Raw genomic sequence first — 19,312 nt, forward strand, 5'->3', positions numbered from 1 at the left:
AGACAACAGTAATATATGGAAAACAGGAAAATTAAGAAAATTACATATTGATTATTGAGACTTCTAGTCCTTTACCCCCATTTGATTCTCAGAATGCTGGCAGTTAAACTTACAACCTCTAGGCAGGGTATTAAAAATTTTTTTTTAAATATGCTGATATAGAGGTTGTCCAATGAAATGACCCAGCCAGACAATGTCGCAGTAAAACCCATTGTTATAAATAGACCTAAGTTGATCTCCAGTGAGTCCCATATCCTAGTGTTCATGTCTTTTGTAATTCTCTCCCCTTGAAAACCTGTGACTTATTCCTAACCAGTCAAATATGGCAAAGATGATGGGGTTCATTCTAATGATTAGGTTATGTAATATAAGGTTCTGCCTTAGCATACTGAGGCCAGGGCCTCTTCTTGTGAGCTTGATGAAATAGGTTATGCTGGAGAAGCTCACATGGCAAGAAACTTTTAGAGGCCTTAAGAAACTGTATGTGGCCTCTAGGATCTAAGGGTGGCCTCAGTCAACAGCTAGCAAAAACTAGATTCCTCATTTATAAGGCCACAAGGAGATAAATTCTACCAAAAAAACTTAATAAGCTTGGAAGCAATTATTTCCCAGTCAGCTCTCTAAATGAGAATGCATCCTGACCAATACCTTCATTGCAACCTGTGAGATCCTGAGTAGAGAACCCAGTTATACCAGGCTGTAACTCCTGATGCATAGAAAGTATGAGATCATCAATGTGTGTCATTTGAAGCCACAAATTTTGTGGTAATTTGCTGCCCAGCAATTGAAGACTAGTGCACTCATAATCTACAAGTCTCACTCAATATTCTGACCTTTTAATAAGCTTTCTAGGAACATATTAATAAATTTGAGCAAATAGCCAAGGATGATTCAATATCTGAGGAGAGCTCCTGATATTAAAGATAGAGATCTAAACCAACAAATAAATCAAGAACTGGGAAAATTAAAAAAAAACACAAAGAAATGAAAAATAACCATTATCATTCTCAAAGAGATTGAGAAGACATAACATTCATCACAAGAACAAAGTGATTTTTTTTCTAAAAGGATACTCAGAAAATAAGAATTACTCTTACAAATTCCTGCTCTGAACACTTATTAGTAAGTGTTGTGTAATAAGGAATTTGTCTGGTCTTTGTCCCAGATTCCTGGACTGGAGCTTCTAAACCCTTGGAATTTCTTGAGTGATAGGAGTATCTTTGTTATTCATGGTGGGTCTCTGGAATAATCTCTGAATTAATGTTAATGAGGTGACTCATGGTGGGCCCCTAGACAGTTTCAGGATGGGAGCTGACCATGCTGGAAAGATCATCCATGTTATTAGAGGGTTAGGGCTTTGAACCAGATGATATCAAACCAAATTTAACCCATGGGGAAGAAGGGGGGATTAGAGATTGAGTTAAATCATATGGTCAATGATTCAATAAGTCATATCTACATACATTTAAAGCACAATAAAAACTCTTCTAGGATAATGATGAACCTTGATGCCATTGTAGGGTAGGGGAATGGAAACTTCACTTCCCAGACCTCACTCTATGGGTCTCTTCATTTGGCTACTCCTCATTTGCATCCTTTATAAAAACTGTTTGTCAACATAGTGTTTTCCTGAGTTTTGTGAGTTATCCTAAGGAATTATCAAACTTTAGAGGGTCATGGGAACTCTTGAATTTGTAGCCAGTTGGTCAGAAGTGTGAGTGACCTGGGGACCCCTGAACTTGTGGTCAGTGTCTGAAAGAGGGCTATCCTGTTGGGAATTATGCACTTAACTAGTGAAGGCTGCATTAATTCTGTGCAGTGTCAGAATTGCATTGCAGTATTGCGGAAGAGTTGGAAGATAAAACTGAGGAGATCACCCAGAAGTAGAGCAAACAGATAAAAGAAGAGAAATAAATATAAGCAAATTATAGGTTCCATGTAGGGAGTATAAGGTAACTATGTTTCAGAAAAAGAGGTCAGGAAAATTTGAGAGAAAAACATCAAATAAATAATTCAAGAAAACTTCTTACAATTAAAAGACAATTTTAAGATTGAAAGGGCCCACAGAATACCCACAATGGAAGAAAATTGATATGCACCAGGGTATATCAATGTGACACTGCATACTAAGGACAAAACAAAAAACCTAACAACTTCTAGAAAAAAAAAAGTTAAATGTAACTGACAAGGAATCAGTTGGCTTTAGACTTCTCCAAAGTTAGGATCTAGAAGATAATAAAGCAATGCCTCCAAAATTATTAGGGATATCACAGAAGAGCAATGCCACAAATGTAGACAGCAATTAGGTCATTTTTTGGGAGCAATTCAAAAGTATGTCTCCCAGCAGATAAAGTTGATAGAAAAACTAATACATTGTCACATATTGGGAGAAGATTATGCAATTAGAGAACAGTTTATAGGTGAAGCAATGCTAAGTATATATAAAATGAAAAAACTGAATACACTAGATAATTATCAGCTCCATTCAAAATAAACCAATGTGAGAAAAAGTAATTATAGTATGCTACATAACTCAATTGTGGATAGAATTTCCATAATCAGAATAGTATAAACACTAAATATTGATACAAGCAAAATTATAACACAACTGTATTGTGAGAGTGGTAGAATGGAAAGTTTGTGTTTGAGTATGCATGGGGGCTGATGGTGATAATGAGCTAAATTCTCTTCCATAGAATGCTTTAATCTGAAAATTATTAATTGGCTTTATAAGCATACCAGTTAACTAAAGAAATTGAGTCTGTGGAGTAGTTAATGGGAGGGGGCATGCCAGCTGTGATAAGTATTTGTTTTGTTTATAAAGTAAAAATTTTAGAAAATAAAATCACTTTAAAAATAAAATTTATAGGAAGTGCAAATCAAAACAATGAGATACCATCTCACACCTGTTAGAGTGGCCATTATGAACAAGACAAGCAATCATAAGTGTTGGAGAGGTTATGGAGAAAAGGGAACCCTTATCCACTGCTGATGGGAAGGTAGACTAGTACAACCACTTTGGAAAGCAGTCTGGTGAGTCCTCAAAAAAACTGAGAATAGAGCTACCAAGAGACCCAGCAATTCCTCTGCTGGGTATATACCTGAAAACCTCAAAATCATATATTCACAAAGATTTATGCACCCTATGTTCATTGCAGCATTATTCATGGTGGCCAAAATATGGAAACAATCCAAATGTCCTGCCGAAACAGGTTTGGCTCAGTGGATAGAGCGTCGGCCTATGGACTGAAAGGACCCGGGTTCGATTCCTGTCAAGGGCATGTACCTTGGTTGTGGGCACATCCCCAGTAGGGGATGTGTAAAAGGCAGCTGATCGATGATTCTCTCTCATCAATGTTTCTAACTCTCTATCCCTCTCTCTTCCTCTCTGTAAAAATATCAATAAAGCATATTTTTTTAAAAAATGTCCTGCGATAGGGGACTGAATAAAGAAGATGTGGTACATATACACGATGGAATACTACTCAACCATAAGAAAGGATGAAATAGCATCATTTGCAACAGCATGGATGGATCTTGAGAACATTATGCTAAGTGAAAGAGGTCATCCGATAAAGCTAAGAACCATATGACTTCACTCATATGTGGGATATAAAACTGAAACTCATGGACACAAACAGCAGTGAGGTGGTTGCAAGAGGGAAGAGGATGGAAGGAAAAGGGGGTCCTAATATAAGGTGACAGAAGATTTGAATCTGTATTTTACCATATGGTGGGCATATGGTAAAATACAGATCTTGTAACATAGAAACCCACACCTGAAACCAATAAATTCATGTTGACCAATGTCATTCCAATAAATATATTTCTTTAAAAAATGGGAAAAAATAAAATGTAAATTAGAACATATCATCAAATTTCTTTAAACTCTTAGTGGTTTACCATTACAATTAGAATAAATCCCTCTCTCATGACTTACATGGCTCTTCATGATCTAAATCCTATCTACATTACTTCACCTCATACCACTGTTCCCTCCTCATCTCTAGTCTCTAGCCACTCTGGTCTTTCTCTCGTTCTATCTCGGAGATTTTGTGCTTGCTGTTCCCTCTGCCTGGAACCACTCTCTTCAATTGTTTTTGTGTCTGGATCCTTTTTTTCATTCAAAATTCAACAAAAAATTGCCTCTTTAAAGGTGCCTTCCACAAAGCACATCCAAATCAAGGAATGGTCTAAAAGTCAAATGGCCTGTATTCTTCAAAAATGTCAATGTCATGAAAGACATATAAAAGCTGGGAGATATTCTAGATATTCTAGACAGTAACAACTGAATGTAATCTATGATTTGACCATCTATATTTTTTAAAGTTTTGTGAAGTATTATTGGGTTAGATTGGAGAACTTCACTATGCATTGTGTATATGATGATAATAAATAAATCATTGTTAAACTTCTTAAAATATAATAATTATATTGTGTATATATAAGAATGTCCTTGTTCTTATGAGATACATGCTTAAATGCTTAAAGTAACTTTCAAATGATTCATTGAGAGAAAGAAAGAGAGAAAGATAGAAAGAAGGAGTTATAGAATGATAGATATCAAGTAAATGTCACAAAATGTTTTAAAAATAGTGAATATTAATGGATACTTACATATGTATTCACTATATTATTCTTATAACTTTTCTATAGGGTTGAAAACTTTCCAAATCAAATGTTGATGGAAAAAACATTTTGAACTTTTTGGGTTTGATGATAGCAATATTGGTGAAGTAATTCCAAACTTTTGAATATGTTACAAGATTAAGTGAATGAGTGAATATATTGACCAAAGTACCCTTTTAGGCACTTTCTGTCATATCATCCTATTTTGTTTTCTTCATTGTATTTATCATTCTCTAAAACATTTTTAAATTTATATTTGTTATTGAAAGTATGACAGATGTCCCCCTTTTCCCCCATTAACCCCCTCCACCCCACTCTTGCCCCTCACCACACTATTGTCTGTGTCCATGGGATATGCATATATACATATAAATTATTGGCTAATCTCTTCCCTTCCTCCCACCCTTCCCTCTGAAATATGTCAGTCTGTTTTGTTGCCTACTTCAATGTCTCTGGATATTTTTTGTGTCAGTTTATTTTGTTCATTACATTCCACATATAACTGAAATCATGTGATACTTGTCTTTTTCTGACAGTTGTATTTCACTTATCATAATACTCTCTATATCCCTCTAAACTGTCTCAAAGTGTAAGAGATTTTTCTTTCACAGCTGCATAATATTCCATTGTGTAAATGTACCATTCATCTACGAATGAATAAACATTTTTAATTTATGTATTTGCTTGTCTTTTTAATGTCTGTACTTCCCTAGGTCCTGTCCCATAGTGCTAATTGAGCAGAGATGTGTCTGCCTTACTTACTGGTGAATCCTCAGCATTCAAACAAGTACCTACCACATAATTGATGTGCAATAATTACTTGTGGAATAAATAAATAAAGCAATTCCAAGAAATCTTGGATAAAATCAATGTTCAGTTTGGAAAGGGCTTTGTTAATGCAAAGGTCTGTGAAGCTGAGAGAGAGAAAAAAGAGGGGAAATTTAGCCTCCTTTTGGCATATGGATGTGGCTAAAGGGATTAAGACCTACCAGAAATGGCAGTAGTCCTAGGGGTTTCAACCAGAGAAAAGGGCCTTAAAACTACACAGTAAATGATGACAGAGAGGTCCTGAAGATTGCTCCTTAATGCTTTAATTTTCAACTGAGTTATGAGTCACCTTGTCCTTGCAAGTCACTTCAATTGTGTGTAGACTCTTCCCTGAAATTCCCTCTTACCACAGAACCAATGAATTGTGCATTTTGAGCAAATTCTCAGTAACAGAGGAAATTTACAGGGAAAGAGGTAAAGGAGCATCTAAGAAGACAACAAGTGATTCTTCAGGGGAAAAGAAAACTACCTTTTCCCCCAACTATCTTCATCACAGCAATTCTATCTGTCAACCTCTCTTTTTCTTAATTTCCTTTCCCTGCCTGTTCTCCCCTCCTTTATCACTATCCTCTATCCCTGGCTGGTGCCATAAAATATTTGTTGAGAGTGGAAGGATAGTAAAGTAATTTTGGGTAGGAACCATTTTTATTAAAGTAATCTCTTTTCATTTTTTCAGATAAGAACACACACACACACACACACACACACACACACTTTCAAATATTGATAATGATTATTGCAGCTCTCTCCAGTATTAATACTATACCATGAAGTTTCTAAGATTCTTTTATACTCTTTCCAAACACCATCATCTCAGAAGTACTCTCAGTTCTACCCTCCCCAATCCCCACTCTACCCCTATCAATGCAAGTGATAGGTCACACCAAATTTTACCAATATCTTCTCTATGGCATTAGAGTGATCTGTTTTCTCTCATTAATCCGAGCGAACCTCAGCAGTTCAGGACCAAATGGCTGTATCTAAGCCATAGTAAGTCAAATATTCCAAAAAGATGATCCCCCCCCCTTTTTTTTAATCCTCATCCTAATTACCATCAATCACTTAGTCTTCTTTCAGGCTCACAAACATCTCACTCTTGCCTGTCTAAGAAGACCTTTCTGTCATCTTCTTCATTCCCCTGGTCATTCATCATCAGTTAGAATTTTAAATTAGGAATTCCATTAGCATGTTGAATCTATGAAAGCCAAATAACCCATTATGGACTGAATCCAAATATATAGGCAGGTGGTTAAGCAGGTCCAGCCAACAGCTTTGGCATAAGCCTTGGCAATGCAGGCCTGAAAATAGTGATAGCAGCAAAAATTCAAGAATTATGTTTTCACAAATGACCTCAAATTAACTGTACCTGCTCAAGAGGAACAAAGTAGATCGGTAGATGCTTCCAGTACCAAGTGCACTGCCAAGGATCATTTTTCTCACTGATTGTTTTTACCATGTCACACCAATACCAAAACAATCTTCATTGGCTCCAAATTACCTTTAAATCAAATGTTTAAACTCTTTAGTCTGAAATTCAAAGCCTTTTACATCTCCCCTTTTTCCTACCACTTACTCTCTTCTAACCTCATTTCTCATCAATCCATGGTACAGTCCTTTTACCTCAACCAGCCTGGCATATTCTCACCACCATATTTCCTCTCTCTTTCCCTGTAATGCCTGTCCACTTCCTTCTTGCTGATCTATATTAATTACATCATTTAAGACCTACTTCAAGATTTGCCCCTTTCAAGAAGCCTTCCATGATTCACTCACAGTATCACTAATATTTTGTGCTAGAACAGACTTTATAGCTAATTGATCAAGTTCAACTTTACCCCACCTCCATTTTTCAGATTAAAAAAAAAAACTTGAGTCCCAAAGCAATTAAATGATTTGTATAAGATAATGCTGTGAGCTTACTGGTAGAAACTTAATCTGAGGACAGATTTCCTGACTTCCTTTGCAATTTCCTTTCAATACCGTCACACTTTGTCCCCACTGTTCCACCCCACAAACAAGTTTAAAGAAAGGGTGGTGTCATGATCATAAACTGGCATCTGTATTCGGATTGTTTTTCACCTGTATTTGGCTTATGTCAACCACCAAGTTCTAATAATTATTGAGGGAACAAATCATGTCTAATATTTCTGCACCCTCATCACCTTCCCCATGGCATCTTATATTATAGAACTATGTATACCTCAGACTGGCAGCAAATATATCTTAACTGTGGAATGCTTAACTTCAAGAAAATATAAAAACAGAACAAATATAACAAGTACACTCTGGGTGGATTATTTTATTACATACATATTCAAAAATGTTCCTCTAAACAGGACTTCCTATAGTGAGCTTGGTTACAGATCATTAACTACCATTGAGAGAGAGAGAGAGAGAGAGAGAGAGAGAGAGAGAGAGAGAGAGAGAGAGAGCGCGCTGAGAAACCTCAAGGTAAAAATGTAAGAATAATGGCTCCTCTTAAAGGCTTAAGAAATAATAGAAAGGTATTAAAACAGACTTTCCACTTTGCAATCCAGAGGATTTACACAGTCTTTGTCTCACAACCCCCAACTCAGCACTACGTTCTGGTCTTTCTCAGCTGGACATTGAGTGATACAAGTTCTAAATGTCTGTTCTGCCACTAATTATCTCCATGACCTAAGACAACATCACTTAATCTCACTGGACTTGTGTTTTCTCAACTGTAAAAGGTTAGGGAGTGGAGTGGAGGATGGAAGTCCAGACTTACTTTGCCTCACACATTTGTTGTGCAGCTCAAGATGATATATGTGAAAGTACTTTAAAATCAAAAGGCATTTATAAATTCAAGTTATTAACTTCTAAAATCCCATTTCTGTTTTAGTCAAATCCTAGGAGATTAGAGCAAATGAAGGATAACAGGTTTGCATGTTAATTACATCTAAATTAATTGTTTAAATCATCTACTTTCTCTATAAACACTGTGGCAGGAAGTGGGGGGGGTTGGAGTTTGACAGCTGCTAAGACTCAGGAAAAGCACCTATTCTATAAATTTCTCTAAAAGGGAGGGTTTAGGGAAATTGAAGATTTTCAGGAAAAAGGGGGCTTCCACTCTAGCTATACATTGTCATTCTCTCATTTAATAATGAAAAGAAAATGAAAAAAAAAAGAGAGAAAGGAAAACTTTAATTTTGCACATGTTTCAGGTTTTCTCTCCTTTTCCTTTCCAGCACTCCTAGCATGTCTGAAATCAAAGGATCTCTGTGCTGGGGGTGGAGGTGAGGTAACACATTGCATACTCAAAGATATGAGTCCACTGTATTGATCTATCCTTCATCTAGCCCAATTAGATAACATATAGCATGTCCAAATGCCCCAGGTTAAGGACCATGTCTGCCCTAGGACAACCGTCTCCACTCAAACCTCTGTGGAGATGGTCATCATTCGTGTTCACATGTAGCTCTTGGTCAGTGTTGTTCAGTTAGAAAAGAGCCTATTAGGAAATCAACAATCAGCTAAAATATAAAATACTGTAAAAAGAGGGGGAAAAATCCTAACCAGTAATCTGCAATGAATCATATATTTAACAGACATTTTCTGAATTTTTACTATGATCTCAGCCCCAGGGTAGGTTTTTGAGGAAAATACGCAAGCATCGAAATAAAGCTTTCTCTGCTAAGAGACCCATGGACCATGGGGGAGAAAAAGGTGTAAACAAGATACAGCAAAGATGCCTGGAAGTCAGGCATCAATTAACCCATTCTAATTATTTCCACCACCCATATTTCCATAAAGCAGTGTATTCAATGCTGGGTTGAGGAAAGACTAAAAAGCAAAACTAAACTTTGTTATAACATAAGGCAATAAAGTAGCTTGTGATGTGCCATCAATTTTTAATTAAATTAATCATAATACAATCCAGGCAGTATATCTCTAGCAACCGACCATAATGGAACAAAGGCTATGTGCAAACAACCATTTTAGTATTCAGCCTCGAACTGGCCTTACAGCAAGAGTTTATAGCATAAATGTTGGACTTTATGATTAAGCATAGATTTACAGACAAGAGTACCAACGAACATATATGAAGCAATAGCTCCAAGTCGTCCCCTGCTGGTATCCTGCTTGAAGACACCCTATCTATGCCAAAACCCCACCCGGTCATTGTAACCCAAGAGGCCATCCTATTCAGTGACTCCTCCGCCTTCATCCCTTCTGACTATATGCTGCCAGGTTTTTAGTGAAAACAAGATTGAAATGTGAGCTATTGGCCCCTTCTAAAGACAAAGATTTCACCAAAGTCTGAAAGTAAAGTATAAGAAGTGAATGACCAGTGCAGGCTTACTGGCTGGTCAGATCTGGCATCTGTATGCTTCAGTCCTGAATTCTTAGGGTTAAAAATCAGCTTGGCTGCTTGAGTATAGGAGAGGAGAGAAGAGAAAAAGCCCAAGGTGGGTAAAAAAGATGAGCTCTTTATGTGGATTTACTGAAGGGAGGCCTGCCATCAGTGAGGGAACTTGATAGGGCTCACCTCCCCAGGGCTTCCCCTACTCCAAAGGTCAGGGATGGTCCCCACACTAGCTTAGTAGCTACCAAGCAATGTAACCTTTCTGCAAAAGGGTGGGCTTAAGCTGTGTTGCTGCAGTGAAGATCTGGGAAATACAGATCTCATCAGAGATTCTGTTCTTGGGAGGAGGCGAGATGAGGCTGTCTTCTCTGGTATTATTTACTGCTGGGATGTAGTGTAGGGCACAGAAAAATGCTGCAGATTTTAGAAAATTCTGGGTGGGTCAGTGTCAGCGTCAATAGGAAAAAGAAGAGGAATTAGTGGAGGATATAGTCTGGGAGGAGAGGGAGGAGGAGGGGCTGCAGAAGGAGGGTTGCTATCCACAACTGCAGCATTATGTGTCAGATAAATTCACTTGTCATCTCTCAAATGAGGTTTGTAGGTACCCCTCCCCCCAACTCCCACACAGCAACGGTTTAATGGGTGGTCTTCTCAGTTTTTAATTGCAGTTTTGCAGTATATTTGGTGCCTAAAGTCTAGGTCTGACTGAGGTGATGCTTTGTATGTATGTGTCCATAAAAATAGAGAGAGCTTCTGAAGTCTCCCTATGTAGTGGGAAGGGTGCTGCGGCAGGGACCGCTGTTCCCTTCGCCAGATAATCTGCCGGTCCCTAATGTCAGAGTGCTTCCCAGGAATCAGGAGGTGGAAACGATGTGGTGTTGCAGTGAATTTCCCCAAGTCCACGATAGATACACAAGCAAACACACACATGCACAGGAACAAGTTCAGGAAAAAGTCCTGTTCAAGCCTGGGAAGTCCAGCTCAAAGCAAACGGCAGGATCCCATGGGCGAGGCGCGCCATACAGACACCCGGATCACTGCGGAGACCTGGACAGCTGGGACGTGCAGTCCCGCAGCCACTTCCTGGGCACTCTTGCCTCGCTCTCAGAGCTATTATCTGCAGGCTGTGGAAAATCAGTGCTCACGCCCGCCCACCCTCGTCACATACCTTTCCCAAAGCACTTCAAACCCCGCACCTAAAGGCAAACCGCTCTGACCTGGCCAAGCTCAGAAATGCAAAAAATGAAGGTGGGGAGGCAAATTTTACCTCAACTGAAAGGATGAAAGGATTCACACACACACACACACACACACACACACACACACACACACACACCAAAAAAAAAAAAAAAAAAAAAAAAAACTGCTGGTTAATTTTTTCCCCAGGGTTAGCAAAAAGAATTACTTGCCCACAGAGGTTTGGAGATGGGGGGTAAGAGGTTGGTCCGAGGCTAGGTTCACCTGCTGCTGAGGTGGGAGAGCAGACCCAGGAAGGAAGCTGTTCTGAGCAGTAGCTCACAGCAGAGTGAATGAGGGGATGGCAAAGACCCTCAAGTTGGCGTCTGGCTCTTTTTTTTTTTTTTTTGCATTCAAGTCACTAAAGGGTTAAGCGCGCAGCTGGGCTCCAACTCCCCCTCTCTACTCCCCCTCCCCTATTGTCTCCCCCCTCCCCTCCCCTCCCCTCCCATTCGTCGCTAGGAGGTCATCAAGCCTCTGTCCAGTCGGCTTTCACAAGCCCCTCTGATTCCCGCCCATCTGGCCTGTGGCTGCTTACGAAGAGGTGTGCGCACACCGAGGGGCGTGTTCCAGCTCTGGGAGAAGCTGAGAGCCGGGGTTAGAACTCAGAGCTCAGAGCGGAGCCAGCCATGGAGTGGGGCGGGGTAAAGTTTCGCACCCTGCAAGGGGCTGTCGAACTGGAGGGGGCGGGGCGCCCAAGGGTACTTTAGCCCTCCAAGCTCAGGGGCACAGACTGACCAGACCTGAGGCGGGGGGGAAGCCATGGACCGAGGGGCAGCCTCCGCCCCCGGCACTGCCCCGACTCAGGATGAAGAGCAGCCCTCAGAATCTTCAGAGCCGCCACCGTGGCCGCCGCCGCAGCCTGCTCTCCCACCGCTCCACGCGCCTCCGCCAGAGCCCACACCACAGTTCTGTCCAGAGCTTGCTCCAGAACCCTGTCCGGAGATGACCACAGACCCAGAGCTGGTCCCAGAACAAGATACAGAACCGGCACCCGAGCCGACTCCAGAACCAGCTACAGAACTAGACACACAGCCAATCTCAGAACTGACCCCAGAACCGGCCCCAGAGCCGATCCTAGAACGAGCCACAGAACCAGCCAGAGAGTCCTGCCCTGAGCCGGCTTCAGAGACCCGTCCGGAGCCGAGTCCAGCACCTCAGCTACTGCAGTGTCCAGCGATCGCTCCAATGACGGGTCTGAAGACCTCAGCATCGCCCCAAACGCCGGTGCCCTGGTCTCATATAAAGGTAAGAAAAGGACCCCCTGAGGCAGGCGAGGCCAATGGTTTTCAGGCTCTGGGGACCCTGGGTACCTTAGCATCCCATTTGGCTGCCAAGGACCAGAAAAGATGCTCAGAAAGATGCGGGGACAGCAGAGTGGGAAGGGGTTGGGAATCGGGAAGCAACCTGTGGAAGCGAAAGTGAGCTATTTGGGGCTAGAAACGGGGTGACCGCATGGGGTGGTCATCGGGACAGTTTTTCCCCAAGGGGAGAAGTGACAGTGTGGCAAGCACCTCGGTCTTGAAAAAGAGACGGGAGATGCTCCCGGGGAGCGCTAGAGACCTAAAGAGGCGTTTGGGGCTGGCCCGGGACACACGGGATGGGATGGAGTAGGGACAGCAGAACACACCTCTTCGCGGTGGTCACTGCCGCAGAGGCCCAAGCTGCGAAGTCACAGCTGTCTGCTTGGCACTGTCCCTATCACCGGGGAGGGGGTCCTCAGCTGGGGCATAACTGGTGGTTCTCCAGGGAGGTGCCCTGTGCCTCTGTCTGCTGCTGGACGCTGGCACTCCGGGTGGGGATAAGGGGATGGGCGGTGTCCACGCACACTGCAGGGGAAGGGAAGGGAAGGGTTCGCCTGGGAGGAGGGGGTAGGGGGGACATGCCTATGTCGGAGCCACCGCTCATCTGTCTGCAGGATTTCCCAGCAGGTAGGTGCAATCACACTGATGTAGCAATGGGTCCCTTGACAAGCAAGGTGACTGGCATCCTGCACCAGGACCACTTCAAATGGTACAGGGGCCCCGGTTTAGCTGCGTGAAAATAAGAGTTGCTATTTGAGAGCACGTAAATGGGAATCCTCATCTCTTCCACTCTTTAGAGATGTCTTCATAAATGATTCACTTAGCCGGGAAAGGAAGAATGGAGGGTCCCCGTCACTGGCCGGGGGATGGGGCGGGTGGGGGTGAAATGAAGACGGTTATCAATGTTTGCCGTGGACCCCAGAAGCGAGTGCCTGCTCTTCAACCGGAGTCTGTCTTTCTTGCTTTCTCTGTACTTCCCCTACTCTTCCCCTCAACTTCGCTCCAGCAGACTGTGAAAAATCATGGTAATGCATACATACGCCTTCATTTAGCCTCCCCTGCAGGAAAAACAAAACACAGAAACAAACAAATAACATACCACACCAACAATGCCCATTCTTCCTGCTGCGTAGCAGGGCTGAGGGACAAGGCTCTGGAATGCTTCTGCTGCGGACCGCATACTTGTAGAATGTAGGGGGAGGGGGCACAGGTTGGCATCCTGCAAAACAGAAAGGAAAGCAGCCTTGGTTGCTTTCTGAGTTGTGAGCAGGGAGGATTGACTTTGCAAAATAATTGCAATATTAAACGACTAAAAAAAGAGAAGACCTAAAAGGGAAAGTTTCGAAGGGGAAAAATACAGATGTTTAAAAATAAGTAAAACAGGATTGTAGGAGGCTAAGACCATTTTAAAAATCTAACAACCCTGCTCTCACCAGGAGGTGGGTCTCTCCCCTTCTTACAGGGGCCATTCCCTGCAGTGATCTCCAGAAGGAAAGGGGCAGGGCAGCTAGACCTGGAAGGACACTCTAACCAGGTGCTTGCTATTGTCTTTTTAAAAAGAATTTTCATAAAGCTGGTGAGAGGGAGACCAGTAGTGTCTCTCTGGTCCTTGGCCTTCTTAAGTGACATTTTGGGAATGTGGCTGAGAAACTAACACCTGGGGCCTTAATTACCAGGCTAACTAGCGAAATTCCAAAATGCAAAATGCGTGGTCTCTTTGACCTCCAGAAGTCTTCCTGGAGGCCAGAACTCCGGGATGAGCCCTGTGGCAGTGGGAAAGTGTCTCTCACCAGCTTGACTGGAAAATGTCTGTTGTCAGACAGATAAGGAGAATTAAGGTAAAGGTAATCAGGTTAGCTTCCTCTACATAGTACCCATTAAGGTGATTAGCTCAGAGGCACTTGCTGCCCTGGCAGAGGACCCAACCCCGACTCCCCCCCCCCCCCCCCTGCTCCCCCCTTTCCCCCCAGAATTTGACTTTGCCCTTGATAGAGCTGGTCATTCAGTCAGTCAGTCACGTATCTTGCAAAATAAGGTTAAGAATTTTGCCCTAGCCGGTTTGGCTCAGTGTATAGAGCCTCAGCCTGAGGACTCAAGGGTTCCAGGTTCGATTCCAGTCAAGGGCACATACTTGGGCTGTGGACTTGGCCCCCAGCAGGGGGTGTGCAGGAGGCAGCCAATCAATGAATCCCTCTTAGCATTGATGTTGCTATCTCTTTATCCCTCTCCCTTCCTCTCTGAAATCAATAAAAATATATTTAAAAAAAAAAAGAATCGTGACTATCCACTAAGGGGGCCATGTAGATGAACACTTCAGTGGCCCTAAAAGATTTTGAAAGATGCCAATTGTTTCTACCTGAACCCTTCTCCAACACTCTAGTTGTTGCTATGCAATTGCTTGCTACAGATGGGACCACCTCTTCAGTGGTAGGACCATTGTCTGCTGTATCCTCTTCATTGTCTGCTGTATCCTCCTCAGCAAATAACACCCCACAACCAGCTGACTTAACATTCAAAGTAAACAGGTTTCCATCTTACCTGGGGTGGCATTGTTCTCAGACACTGCTTCTTTGAGGCAAACTTGGGGGTTGAATGAGATAGGAAATAAAGACACAGGCCACACACATGTGCTTGTGTACGTGTATACACACACACACACACACACACACACACACACACACACATTCAGAGATCAAAACAAAATACAGTTCTCATCTTACAATAAAATTCTACAATTTAATGGCAAGTATAGTCAGGACCAGTAGCCATCCAACTACCCTGGTAAGTCAAAGAATGAAATGAACAAAACCCAGTGTTTGAATGTGACTGCAGGTTTCTCCCAGATAATTTTGCTGACTGGTATTGCAGTAAAAATAAATAAATAAATAAATAAATAAATAAATAAATAAATAAATAAAATACACAGCATCTTCTAGAGTATAAGTCTGCTTTTGGGGTTTAAGAACATACTAATTGCAAATCTATGCCAAGAGTCAGGGTAGAAACTGATAAAGGGGGGTTCATGTTTTCTTTCTTTCAGAATAGCTACCAGGATAACAGTCCGTGAACTAAACCTGTCTATTTCCTTCCTTTCTAAAATATTTTGATTTCCAGGAAACGAGCCGTTGTCTCCCACCTGGTGGCAGTAAGTGTAAGTAAGGATGTGTGAATTGGTTCTTTAACAATGCTATAACTCTCTAGGGGGGAGTGGAACTTATAAGACATGGACCATGTTTGTTTTTCTCCATTCAACTATGGTTGAAGACAGTTTATATTTTAATTCATTGGATTTTGATCAGCTAGGAAATTATAATCACATTATACAGGTGATTGATGAAAATCTGAGAATACATTTTTTGTGGCATATATTTCTAGGGTGGGGAGGGTATCTGTGTGCCACTCTTAATGATTACACAGCAATTACCCTTATATCCCAAACCATAACAGAACTGTTTTCTGATATTTTTTGCACACATTTTCTTGCAAAGTAGCAAGCATTTGTTCATATAATATCGGGTCATTTTTATCTGAATACATTATCTTGCCTATTTCTGAGCTTCTGAAAAGTAGGTATTGTGTCTCCCTCCCACCACCTGGTACAATTCAACCCTCCATATTTTTGCTTAATAAACACTTGCTGAAGCTTGAAACCTATCAAATCCATTTCCAGCAATGATGCAGAGATGGCTGCTGTGAATGAATAAAAATGCATTTTCAATGATTTCAGAGTAAGAAGTAAATGCTTTCTTAAATAGCCTGGAATTCATACACCTCGAGGGAATGCAGTCAATCTTTCCATTTTCAGAATGAATGTTACAACCATAATTAAGAAGGAAAGTACTAACAATTTCAGAAAATGTTTTGGAAATTGTCCTTATCCTCTACAGTCCCGACAGCAGCAGACCCAAGATGATATTGTTTGTTTCAGGGGTAATAAAGTTTTATCCTAAATGAACAGAATACCTGCAGTGATTGTAGATTTGAATGTTCAATCTGTTGAAGGTCAAGATGAAATTGCCTTCATTCCTCTTAGGTTCCTTCCCCCTTCCTCATAAGATTTTGATCATATCTGACTTATTTGGTATATTCTGGAGCTCCTGAACATCTGCGGCAGGATGTTCTGGAAAAGATAATGAGATATTTGGTCAGTGGTCTTTCTTTCCTGGAAGTACAATTCTTAGTGCTTATGAATAGGGCTTCTGCAGAGCTGTAGCCCCAGAAGAAAAGCTGAGCCATTACCCCAACTGCTTACAAGGAGAGGGGGAAAATCCATAGAGTCCAGGAAACCATTCAGGGGCATTATAATAAGGATTATATAATTCCTTCTGCTAGTATGGCAATTTACAGTATGCTTTCTTTTGCATTATCAACTCTTGTATTCCCTTGAAGAAAGCAGCACGATGGAAGAGGGCAAAATTAAATTTGACACCTAAATAACAATTTATCATGTATGGATTTTTAAAATAATATCTAATATATGACTTCCTGTGACACATAAAAATCTTCATTTGTCTAAAGACAATCTTTAAGCTGACATTATATCAGTCTTGCTTTTTTCCAAAGCAGTGACTGCTGTTCCCTGTCTGATGCTCCCTGAGGGGACTATCATAGAACAGGAGCCTGAGAAGGAAGGAGACGCTGCACAAGACCCTGAACATATTACTTCCCCCAAAAGACCTTTATTTTGGAAAGAAAATAAATAGAAATTCTGTTAGGGATATGGTGTCTAACCTTTCCAAAGGTTAGACACTGTAATTTCCTCAGTGGAAAAAAATAAATTATTTAAAAAAAAAGAAAGCGTCCTTTCCTAAAGAGAGATGCCCCCACCCTCAGCAAAACAAATAAACCTTATTCTCAAAATAGGAAAACAAATTTATGAATTAAAAAAAATGAGGGAAAGGAACAGTGACCCCAGATAATAGAACTCATTCCCCCCCCTGAATTATTTTAAGGAAAAAAAGGAAAGAATATCTAAAGGGACCAGGTCCTCACCAAAGCCCATGAAAGTTATATCCTCCAGAGAAAAATGAAAAATGAAAAGAAAGATAAATCACCCCAACCAAGCCAAATAGTATTCCTAACCTTAAAACTTAGACCCTTTATTTGTGCCTCACAGCCCATGTCCAATCCCTCACAAAAATTATGGAGGCAAATGTAAATCTTTGGGGGAAAGGAGGGAAACCAATCTCACCAAAGCGCCCTAATGTTATTTTTTTCAATTATATGAAATTTCCAGGATAGGCAAATCCTTAGAGACAGAAAGTAGATTAGTGGTTGCCAGGGGCTGGGACAGGGAGTTGGGGAGGGAAAAAGGGGGAGTAAGTGAGGGTGATAGCTCAAGGATACAAGGCTTCATTTGGGGGTGATTAAAATGTCCTGAGATTAGATAGTTGTGATGGTTGCACAACCTTGTGAGTACACTAAAAACCACTGATGTGTACATCTTCAAATAGCGAATTTTATGGTGTTTGAGTTATATCTCAATTTTAAAAATAGGTAAAGACAGAGATAATTTCTCCACCTTCAAGATAATGAACCTACTACCTTACCACAAATAAATGAACAAACGAATAAACAAGAGGGAAATTTTTTAAAGGAACTAAAAGGGAGAGAAATCCTTTAAGACTAGGGCCTCCATTCTCAACAAAGGAAAGAACCTTCACTCGCACACACACACCTCTTATTTTTTCTTTTGAGAAGAACAAACAAACAAAACAGGAAATATTTTTTGTTGTTGACAATATTACAGATGCCCCCCATTTCCCACCCTCCTTTGCCCTCCTCCACCAGGAAGATCCTTTCAAAATTATCACTCAATGAAATTTACTAAACCCTCCACCCTAGATCTACACAAATGTTTTAATTTAACAAAAAGAAAGAAATATGAAAGGACAGGCTCCCTGATCTTAAATCTCTTGAATTTTTAATTTACAGAAAAGGGGAAAAATAGAAATAAATCCCCCCCCAAGAGGAGATGACCCATTCTCACCAAAGCACATTAACCTTATTATTAATATATACTTTTCTTAAGATGTCAAAGGGAATTAATAATAAAAGGGCATGTATGGAAGCGGATATTATCAATGAAATGAAAACAAAATCCTCTTAAAGAGGAGAAATGCTCCATCCTCACAAAGACCCAAGGATTTTTTTTGTGTGTCAAAATGCAACAAAAACAAATGCAATTTTTAAAAATAATAAAAGGAAATCCTTCTAATGGGAGCTAACCCAAATTCATCCAAACCCAAAAGCTTTATTCTTAATACAGGAAATTTTAAAATTGGAAGGATAATTAGAAAAGGTAGGGAAACAAAACCAAGCAAGTCTTAAGATGTCCCTAGTCCCTTTTCTCTCAAAACAAGTGAACACATTTTTATTTGTGAGTGAGCAGAGGAAGAAAATGAGTGGGGTGTTTTAAAAGAGAAACCCCCTGTTTAGAGAATAAGATTCCACTAAAGTCCCTGAACATTTTTCTCCAAACGAAAAGAAACAGGGAGCCCAGCTGGTGTTGCTCAGTGGTTAAGTGTCTACCCATGAACCAAGAGATCCCCACCCAGTTGTATTACTGTTCAGGGCACATGCTCAGGTTGTGGGCTCGATTCCAGTAGGGGGTGTTCAGGAGGCAGCTGATCAATGGTGATCTCTCATCATTGATGTTTCTATCCCTCTATCCCTCTTCCTTCCTCTTTCTTTCTCTCTCTCTCTAAAAAAAAAAAATCAATAATAAAAAGCATATTAAAAAAAAAAAAAGGAAAGGAAGAAAGGGGGAAAGAGAGGGAGGGGAAGGGAGGAAGAAAAACGTAAAATAGGGATAATTTGTAAAAGACTAAAAGGGAGAAATTCTCCTCAAGGAAGGAGCAGCAATGTCTTATAGAAGATAATGTATGTTATTCCTGATGAGCAACTCACTCCACCTCTGTCCCCCAAAAGAAGAAAAAAAATCACAACATCCCTTCTAAAGCTTCTCCAAGGGAAGATATTCCCGATC

General features: G+C 40.8%; 1 protein-coding gene across 1 annotated transcript in view; it reads left to right on the top strand.

Annotated features, from left to right (window-relative positions):
* Window positions 1-11,745: 11,745 nt before the first annotated feature.
* The window catches only part of DGKK (diacylglycerol kinase kappa), a 140,231-nt gene continuing 132,664 nt past the window's right edge, over window positions 11,746-19,312 (top strand). The window contains exon 1 of the mRNA XM_036460448.2: window positions 11,746-12,268. Coding sequence (XP_036316341.1) covers window positions 11,783-12,268 — 486 coding nt within the window. The 5' untranslated portion in view covers window positions 11,746-11,782. The remainder of the gene's footprint in view (window positions 12,269-19,312) is intronic.

Source organism: Pipistrellus kuhlii, unplaced genomic scaffold (assembly GCF_014108245.1).
Source record: "Pipistrellus kuhlii isolate mPipKuh1 unplaced genomic scaffold, mPipKuh1.p scaffold_m20_p_32, whole genome shotgun sequence".
NCBI lineage: Eukaryota > Metazoa > Chordata > Mammalia > Chiroptera > Vespertilionidae > Pipistrellus > Pipistrellus kuhlii.